Genomic DNA, 10,100 nt, shown 5'->3' with positions numbered 1-10,100 from the left:
GGAGCCATGCGCCTCCTGGTGGTGGAAGGTGAAACACAAAAGACAAGACAAACAGACAAACACAAAAACTGGGATCCTGACAACCTGAATCCTTGAAGTGAAACATTGTTCTACAAATTGGACTGAGGAAGGTGTCCAAAAACCACAGTTTTTAAATTATTAATTGTAAAACAAATTATTTTGTGTTGGTACTACAAAATAAACCCGATCACAGAGAAATGCATCACTGTTCTGTGACAAAATGAAAGAAAATTTACGTGAATAAATACTTTTACAAGGCACTCAATACAGCATTTACTTTAAGCATATTTACTTTTATTTACAATATTTACATATTTAATACTCACTGGGTAATCTTATGTTGCCTATGGAAGATTGTGTCCTTTCTGTATTAAAAACAGTTTTTCGGATACTGCTGCATATTCATATATCAGTGTCAGTAGTGAGCAGCCCAGATTAGGAAAACAATCAGATTTTCCTGCATTTTTTGGCTCATATAAAGAGAGTGGCTACAGCCAAGCATGCTCTGGGATGCTGAGATAATCTACATGATGCTCAAAGGGATCTAAGTTGGCTTTCTTTTATGGAATTGGTCGTTTATTATTTTCTTGTGGAAATACTGTCATACTCCAACCTTTTTCATCAAACGTATTTGTCATTATGCACTTTTTAGATTACATTTTCAGGGTTAGATAGTAGTTTATAGTAATTTATGTTTTAAACTTTAAGAGGAATAAATGATAGAGCACACCAGGAAATTGAAACTGAAGGCTTAAATTTATCTTTACGATGAACTCTGAGAAATAGTGCATTTACTCAAACAAATAATCATATTTCAAGGAGTATGAATAACGTATGGTTTGAGGTTAAAAAATAACAAAAAATAACATTTGGGAGTAATATAATATCACAGTACACTACCATTTTGGGGAACCTTTGCTTTAGTCCCGGCAGAGTTGTCATTTTTAGGAATGATAATTATTAGGTTAGTCAAAAGTTACTGATACACAAACCCCCAGAATCGCAACTGGAAAAACTGATGGTTAAAAATAATTTCAGCAAAGGAGTAAATGTCAAGCTCAGAACAATGGTATCCAGTATCTTAGACAAACAAACAGTTAGATTTCTTAAAGCATTTAATGGAAACGGAACTGCAGGAACCTCTGGAGGAGGAGACAACAGGTTAGTGACATGTCTATCTGGTGGAGAATGAAATGAACATGTGAGTCACTAACCTAGTCTTAAAGTTTAGTCTGAGCCCAGAGGATGAGGTTGGTTCCAGCTGGTCAGCTGCCAACGCTATGCAGCGGTTGCCGGCCAGAGAGTCCCAGGCACTGTTTTTTTGGAGGTCGGAGGACATTAAGGAGATCAGAATCGAGCAGACAAAGGTAGGCAGAATAATCCAGAGGGCGAAGCCAAAGTCGGTATCAAAGAAATGCTTGGTAGCAACAGCCAGGAGATTAGAGGTCCGAAGAGGTGCCGAGGGGAAATCTAGAACGGAGTCGGGAAACAGCTCCAGGTTTAGTACACAGAAACGCAGAGATCCGGCAGGAGTCTGAAGACAGGTGAGGCAAAAAGATCAGAATGGGAACAGGCAGGCTCAGAGGTCCAGAGGCAGAACAGGTCAGGAAATCAGAAACACAGGAATGTAACGATCTTGGTTCTGTTGTTTTTCTCTAGGTTTTCAGTTTCAAGTTCATCCAGGTTTTTCCTTGTTTTCTAGCCTTAGTGGTGTGTCTGGATTCATTTATGTTTCTTAGGTTTTTTTGTCTGCCCTCTGTTGCCCCCTTGTGTTTTCTTTTCCCTTGGCTTCCTCATCAGCTCTAGTCACACCTGCTCTTTATCAGCTCGTTAGTCTTGCCTTTGTTCAGTCAGCCATAAATACACTCCCTCTGCAGTCCCTCTTTGCTGGTTCCTCGTCGTACTATGTCTCACCTTGGCTCCTTGTGATGGTTTTCCCCTGATGTCTCCATGGTTCTGGTTTGTGTTTTATTTTTATGTTGGATTTTTGGATACATGTTTTTGTTTAACATTCAATCCAAAAAGTTGTATTTTTTGGATTCCTGTTTTTGCTGCCTGATCATTCATTAAATCTTTAATGAACTCACCCCTGCCTGTCAGCCTCTGCATTTGGGTCCTCACAAAAACCTCCAAACAAACCGTGACAAGGAATGCTCGAAAACTTCTCACCACAGGCTCAAAATAATGACTGATGACTGGTCTGTAGGCTGGTTAAATAGAGACTGAAGCAGGTGGATCAGATGAGCACTAATGAGAACTGGACAGAGATAAGCAGGAGAGGGAAATGAGTAATCAGTCCAGACATCAGCGCCAAGATCATGAGAGTAATTTTAGAACCTTACAATTTTTTAATGTCAACTTCATCAGAAAACATGAAGAAATAAAGAAAAACAAGGAGTGAGAAATGAGTAGTAGAAAATAGCCCAAAGAAATTGAAATCTACTTGCACTAAAGCTAACACACAATCCATTATTCTGTCTAATACATATGCATTACACCTGTAAAACTCAAAAGATGTAATCCTAATATTTTAGATCTGTGTACAAAATGCATGAACGAGAAAGGGCTGCAATTACATTGCCTGTGGAAATCAAACAAAATCAAGTCTTTTTGGGAAGAGGTTAGGAAAATATCTTGGGATTAAATCCCAGTGGTCATAAATATAGAAGAACCGTCTCTTACATGCCAGAAAAAATATCAGTCTTTTGTAAAAGAATTGATAGTCCAAGTATTACTTTTCAGATTTGACAAATGTTTAAAACTTTTCTCTTAGAAAGAGTAACGTACGTACAGAGAGAGAAACAAGAGAAATTTAACGAAGTCTGAAATCTATGTTTTTTTTTTTTATTCTTTAAAGATGCAAACATCATAGAAAAAGTAAATTAAATATAAGAATATAGCGATCCTGCTAAATAAGATTAAACAAAATTGATGACATGTGTAAATGTGATTGATATCTATCGTCCATATCTGAGGGGCATTTTCTATTTTTTTTTCTTTGATTGCTTTATACTTTTTTTGTTGTGTTTGTTTCACTGTTAGGTCAGTTGTTCCTCATCAAATGTTCGGACCATATTTTTAAAAAATGTACGATATGTATGTATTGAGATCCATAAAAAACTTGGACCATACAATTGTTTCTTGCAATCCTTTGGTTAAGAGAATAAAAATGAATGATTGAATTAAAACAGACTAAATCTCGCACCAACATGTACCCCTTAACTGTTGTCTCTGTGTTCTGGTCATGGCCGTGCAGCCATCCTGCCTGGGGTCCCATCTGGACTGTTTAGCAAGTGAGGCCTGAGGGCATGTCAGCAGAGTGAAGACCTTCACATGTTCCCCTAGAGTAACCTGCTAGGCCCTTCAATCCAAACACATTACCGTTGACAGACAGCCACTAGGCTAACTGTTGCTTTTGCTGATGCAAGCGTGTGATAACATTTTGAAATTATAACTGCCTGCTTAGTGTCAATATTGTGCTCTAGTTGATAATTGGTAAGAGAATAGGTGTTCTTTTGCATCAGAATTAGTCACTAATAGCCTAAGGGTCCATCCTTATTTAGCTGTTGATTTATGCATTCAACATTAAGTTATATCGATTCCAAACACCAACTTTAAGTCTCCTATCTGGGAGCACATAGTCCATGTCCAGTAGTTTGGAAAAATAAATATTCTGTACATGTTTACTACAAACCAAGCACTGAGATATGGAGCTTACATGGCCTTTGTACGACCATATGTCACACAAAAAGACTAGATGTCTCCTATATGAGAAAACAAACACACATACAACAAATACCAAATATGAGCTGTAAAACCTGGTGCCAAAGTCTAAATGAAAAGACACCGGATGATCTATCAGTAGTTGATAAGTTTTGTTTATTAATCATACGTAATACAATTACAAGTTGTGCAAATGGACTAAGTTAAAGTAGCTGAGTAGAAAACCAGCAAACTGAGGCAACAAAGGAAAACTAGGAGGGGAAACTTACCCCCTGATTCCACATCCTCTGTCACCGCTCCGTCACCCTCACGTACATTGTGCATAGTAATTGTCTTTTATGTTATTAAATGAGAACTGTTCCACATCCACCGCTACTCCTATGCACGTCACCGTTCATGTACGTCTTCTCCGTCCTTCACCTTCAAAATCTGGAGCCGAGCTATTTTTTTTACGCTCCTCCGATCCTGCAGGCCAGGTCAAGATCCACAATTGCAATCTTACCAAACAGGAAAAAGAACGTCAAGAAGATCTGGTTTGTAAATTAAAATATGTTAACAACAGATCGCTAACTACAAATTAGAGCATAATTCTTATATATTCCCTAAAACTAAGAACATTTAATTCAATTATTGGATGCAAACTATTCGTACTTTACAAATCAAGAAACAGTTTTCTCATCTCGATCAAAATATTTATTTTATATCGAGAGGCTTAAAAGTTTAATCAAATCCGGTCAAAACTTCCAAGGGCGCATCTCACAACTTCAAAAGAAACTTGTTATCGCAGGCATGGATAAAGAGATGCTGATACCTTTTTACAAAAATCCACAACAAAAAAATATATATTTTGGCAGAGAGAGCAGATATGCTGGATGCCGGTGGGAATTTTTAAAATATGTGATATTAAATTAAACATTCATTTCTGAATGTTTAGCTCCTAATAATTTTATAATAATACAGCGCATTCTCTCCTTGAGCTCCGAGGAAGTCGGTTTGGAGCAAGACGGGAGGAAATGCGGAGACTGTAGGCTTTGTTTTGCGCGTACAGCCTTGTGCGCAGTGGTGCGGCAGCAGGGCCGAGCTCAATTCGTGCCAGTGGCAGCATTGTGACACTTCCGGTGGCTCGTTGTGGCACTTCGTTTTGGCAGGTCAGGCTGACATGCTGTATTACTCGCTGATACGGCGTAGTACTGGCAGCTGCCACTAGGCTGACAGTCTGCAAGTTTGGCTCCCATGTTTACTGCAACTGTTTTGGGGGCTGCAGAAGCCATTTTTCAGCAAATAGCCCATTTTTCAGGAAATAGCTAATCTATAGTTCTTCTAAGTAGATTTTTGTTTTAATATTGTGAATAAAATGCATTGCAACTTTCATAAAGTCACATTCAGTTGATTCAATGAAGTAGCTCATCTGCCAATTAGTGGCAGTGGCACATGCCATTACGCTGCCACTAGGTGTCCCTGGCCACTTGTCACTAAAATACTGTTTTAAGACCATGATGTTATCGCTTATTAACATGTATGAAACCTTTAATGAAGTGACTGCATTTACTTTGGAAGCAATGGTCTAAAAAGGGATTATGTATGTATCTATGTATTTAACATGTTGTAAGGAAAGAGACATTCCACACCCTGCTGGTACGTTACACAGAATCCAAAGTTAATAAGACATATATTGCCATTCTAAAATAACCTGGCCATGAGGGTGAGAGAACACTGGGAGATGACATCATTCCACAGGATGTCATCCATGAGGTCAGGATGTAATAGTTGTACCTAAATTCTTTAGATATATAGATTAGTATGTGTCCCTCCTTAACTCTATCTAAGATGCGGAGAGGCTGCAGCAATGGAGACATATGGTTACTTCTAAATTTCTTTATTTACAGAATTTCTTCAAATATTGCAAAACCTTTTTTTTTTAACTTCCACAATGCACACACAGAGCAAAGCATCTAAGGCCAGTTGTTAGGTGCATTTGGGGCTCTGCGTCTTTGAGAAAAACCTCTTTGAAAAAACTCAAAAGGGTCAAGATTAAATGATCCAGCAGGATAATTGTCTTATACCTCTTGCATTTTCTTTGCCTGAAATTAAGTTTAGATTTTTCTTAATTTTGCAGTTTGTTTATGTTTCTTAAATACAACATGAATTTCTTCCGCGGCTGTTAACTCATCCATGTCTGTAGTATCAATGTTCATGGCTCCAAGACGTACTCTGTCACCATTTTTATTTCAGTCAGCAGACATAAACTCTGTTTTTGGTAATTGTGATAAAATGCAGTTTTGTTATTTGAACCAATTACTCCTCCTTATAAATTAGATAGCACTTATGTATATTTTTGTATTTGACCATGTGTTCATTGCTCTGTGCATATTTCATTATCACAATTCATGTGGAAAGCCAGTTTGAGCCAGTTAGCACTTCTCCTGCTGAGACTGTGACCACTATCTGTCTGTCTTTTCATAACCCATGAGCAATCCATAGCCCACAGCCTTAATTAAAGTGATCTCTCCTGACAGACCATCAAAATGTACTCCTTCTTGGATTACATCATGGGAGGCTGCCAGATTCAGTTCACGGTAAGATATCTCCCACCTACAGGACAAAATCGTTGATATTTGCAACAGTGTGTGCCAGGGCTGGCTTGTGCCCACTCAAACTATGTGACGGGGGTGTGTGTGTTTTTCTCAGGTGGCCATCGACTTCACAGCATCCAATGGAGATCCGAGAAATAGCTGCTCCCTCCATTACATCCATCCTTACCAACCCAATGAGTACCTCAAAGCACTGGTGGCTGTAGGGGAGATCTGCCAGGACTATGACAGGTAGAGTAACTCCATCAGTGGTTATGTCCTTTATACCAAACATATCTCAGTGCCCATGAGACTGAAATACAAACAAGTGCATACCTATGGAGTAATTAATTTATTTTCACTGCAGTAACAGCTGCAGTACAATTTGGGGGGAAGCAATCCTTTGCTTACACAGCCTTTAAAGCTGGGGACTGGGAGGTAAACTTTTCTCCCATTCTTAAGAATAAGGAGACCAGCTTATGTGCTTTGTTTCGGACTAAGCTGCATTTTATGTCCTCCCACAATATCAGAGCATTTCCTACATTTAAAATGGATAGGGGGTTGCCAAAAGTAGGAACTGACTTAGGGTAATGTTGATACTAGAAACACCACTGATGGGAGTGATGTGTTCAGGTTGATGTGAATTGAAGTCTCACAGATAGCATAGGCAAAAAAAGAATGCCTATCTTTGATCTCTTCCTGTTAAGAGTCCGCTCCAAGGTTTGCTACACCTGCAAATTGAACTTGTTTGAACTGCTTTGTGCTTGTCCCCTTTTTCCATGCAGGCCATATTTTTGAACTGCGAAGCAGAGATTGGTTTATATAGCATGTGAACACCTAGACTGTGGAATGCATTACCACTTTACCAGTACTTGGTGAACTTCATTGATGATTTAAATAAAAACTACTACAAAAAAAAAATGTTTAGACACATTTTATCAAGGGCTGCTATGATTGTATTTATTTTGCCTATATGTATTTTAAATGGTGCTGATTTGTATTTTATGCCTCATATTGTACAGCACTTTGTGATACTTGTCTGAGAAAGGTGCTTTATGACTAAACTTTACTTGCTTATCTTTGCAGCTCCATCACATTTACTATTTCTCTGTTGGCTGGTTTTCTCATTAAGGTTCTCTTTGAATAGCTTTAGTTTAGCTAGACAACCATGTTATGATATGTTTGCAGCCACACTTTTCATATTTTTGGAAGTTCCATTGAATCTTCAAAGCTTTTGATATATTAATGCCTTCTTCACTGTGACATTATCCCCGTCCTGTCTGCTGTGTTCCTTGAAGCTCTTGCTGCTATTAGCAGATTGATGTTTTCTAACAAAACTTCTGTATTTACTATTTGGTCTCTGAAGGCAAATGATTGTTGAAGACTGAATTTTGAAAATATTAGCGTGGAGGACAATGAATTCAGATCCACTTTTAATTGGTCAGATTTTTGTTACCAAAAGATTTAAAAGAAAAATCTGCTACATCAAAAAACATTCATTGAAGTCTTTCTGTGTAGCATATAAATGCTTATATGAAACCATTCCAAAAGAATGAATTTCTGTATATTAAGCCAGTGCTGTATATTAAAAAAAAGTTGTAAATTATAAATGCATTTCTCCTCCCATGTTTTTCACTGACTCCTGTTTTCTTTTCTACAGTGATAAAATGTTCCCTGCATTTGGTTTTGGAGCTTTGATACCGCCAGACTTCAAGGTAAGAAAACCCAAACTACATATAACATGTGTATGGGAAAGCAACGGGAGGGATGTGCCCTTTCTTTTGATCAGCATGAAAGAGGAAAATGTGCATCAAACCTGTAAACTGGACCTGACACATTGTCCTGAGCGATCGGTTTGTTGCAGCTCATTCCCTTCTCCTCACTGTTCTCCGTCTTGCCTGCAGGTTTCACATGACTTTGCCGTGAACTTTGATGAGGAAAATCCAGAATGTGCTGGTGAGCTTACACACCTTAGAAGGACTCAACTTCACTTGTACATGCACCAAAACACGAAAGCAGAGAAAACTCTGCATGCCTTTCCTCTCTTTCATTCCCGTCTTTCTCCATCACACACATAAATATTACCTCAAACGCACACATTAGCGCATACACACAGAAAAATGTAGCTGAGAGATTTGTCACAATGCTGCAGGATGTATTTCAGGCTCCACCACACAGAGAGAAACAACACTAATCTGTATGTGTGAAATGGGCTTCTGTGCTCCCTCCCCACATAGCTGCAGTCCCTGCCGCCAAGGTGTGTTTGCGTGTATCCTTGTGTGTTTGTGCGGACCATAAGGGAGTGCTTTCCGAAAAATGCTCAGTCACCTTGTAGCACAACGGCACACAGAGAGCCGGATTTATTCTCGCAAACACGTTTGCAAGTACACGAACTTCGACTCTGTGAGGCCGCTGTGGTGCAACATACACACTGGTAAAGAGGGGAAACAAATAAACAAGTTGCAAGGGCCCAAATATGTCTGTGTTGCAGGGATCCAAGGCGTGGTGGAGGCCTATCAAAACTGCCTTCCTAAAATCCAGCTGTACGGGCCCACCAACATCGCCCCAATTATCCACAAAGTGGCCTCCTCAGCCTCCGAGGAGATGCACACCAAAGAGGCCATGGTGAGAGAGAGAATGGAAAACATGAAATATATATAAAAATAGCTAGTTTCCTTTTAACGCTTTGACGGTCCACGAACAGACAAGGAGAGATGGAGGGTACAAGTAAGGAAAAAGGACAGAGTCATAGATCAGATGGGGATAACATGAATTAAATGTAATAAACTGAAAAAGAAGATGTGTGTGTTTGACTGGGGATTATTGAAATGAATTTGATTCTAGTCATACATTTTTGCATATGACTTTTCTCTGCATTAATGCCCTCTGCTGCTTTCCATCTCTCCAGTGGATTAGAATGAGTTTTATTTAAATCAGTAGCTATCAGAAAACCCCTTTTAAAATATCAGTTTCATTCAACATCTATTCCTTACTCCTGTCACACCAGGAATACTTCATCCTGCTAATCCTGACAGACGGAGTCATCACTGACATGGCGGACACTCGGGAGGCTATCGTGCATGCCTCCCATCTGCCCATGTCTGTCATTATCGTTGGCGTGGGCAACGCCGACTTCACTGACATGCAGATCCTTGACGGTGACGATGGGATCCTGCGTTCCCCCAAGGGCGAGCCAGTTCTCCGGGATATCGTCCAGTTTGTCCCCTTCAAGGACTTCAAACATGTAGGTGTAGATCGTAAATACATTTTATGCGCTCTTGCCATGTGGATCAAGGACTGCTATTATTTCAAAAACCTGAGGTTTGGACTTACAGAGGTATCATTGTCAAGGGACAGTATTTCACTCAAAGGATAAATGCTGCAGACATGTATTTGATACATGAAAAGAAAGCTGTTACTAGCATCTTGGTGCTTGTGCAAATGTATTTTTTTAATGTTGAGGCCAGAAAATGTGGTATTATGCTGTGTGAAGATTCAGTCCCTTTGTTTCTATAATTTTAAATTTTAATTCGATTAAGTTTGTACTCATCAGATTGGAGTGAGGATAATGCTGCTGTTTAAGTGACATATTTTATTACTCCCTCACATGTTGACAGCTCTACCGAAATAGTAGTGCATACTAGTGGAAATGAATCCCATGCTGTCTAATAATTCTGCCAATTGGGAGTTGTAAAGTTAGGAAACTGAGTCGAAAGCATTTCTTGCAAGACATGATATTCAATTTTATTTAACGTCCTTAGTGAGACGGAGAGCAATTTTTACTCT

The 10,100-nt window shown here is 39.1% G+C and overlaps 1 protein-coding gene across 1 annotated transcript in view; it reads left to right on the top strand.

Moving 5' to 3' along the window:
* The window catches only part of LOC107101294 (copine-4), a 47,164-nt gene that overhangs the window by 26,390 nt on the left and 10,674 nt on the right, over positions 1–10,100 (top strand). Inside the window, exons 10-15 of the mRNA XM_015400156.1 lie at positions 6,261–6,320; positions 6,433–6,566; positions 7,975–8,029; positions 8,219–8,270; positions 8,806–8,939; positions 9,322–9,558. Of these exons, the coding sequence (XP_015255642.1) occupies positions 6,261–6,320; positions 6,433–6,566; positions 7,975–8,029; positions 8,219–8,270; positions 8,806–8,939; positions 9,322–9,558 (672 nt within the window). The remainder of the gene's footprint in view (positions 1–6,260; positions 6,321–6,432; positions 6,567–7,974; positions 8,030–8,218; positions 8,271–8,805; positions 8,940–9,321; positions 9,559–10,100) is intronic.

Source organism: Cyprinodon variegatus, unplaced genomic scaffold (genome assembly GCF_000732505.1).
Source record: "Cyprinodon variegatus isolate N-32 unplaced genomic scaffold, C_variegatus-1.0 Scaffold1078, whole genome shotgun sequence".
Classification (NCBI taxonomy): domain Eukaryota; kingdom Metazoa; phylum Chordata; class Actinopteri; order Cyprinodontiformes; family Cyprinodontidae; genus Cyprinodon; species Cyprinodon variegatus.
Note: the sequence above shows the minus strand (reverse complement) of the source record. Positions and strands in the feature narration are given on the sequence as shown.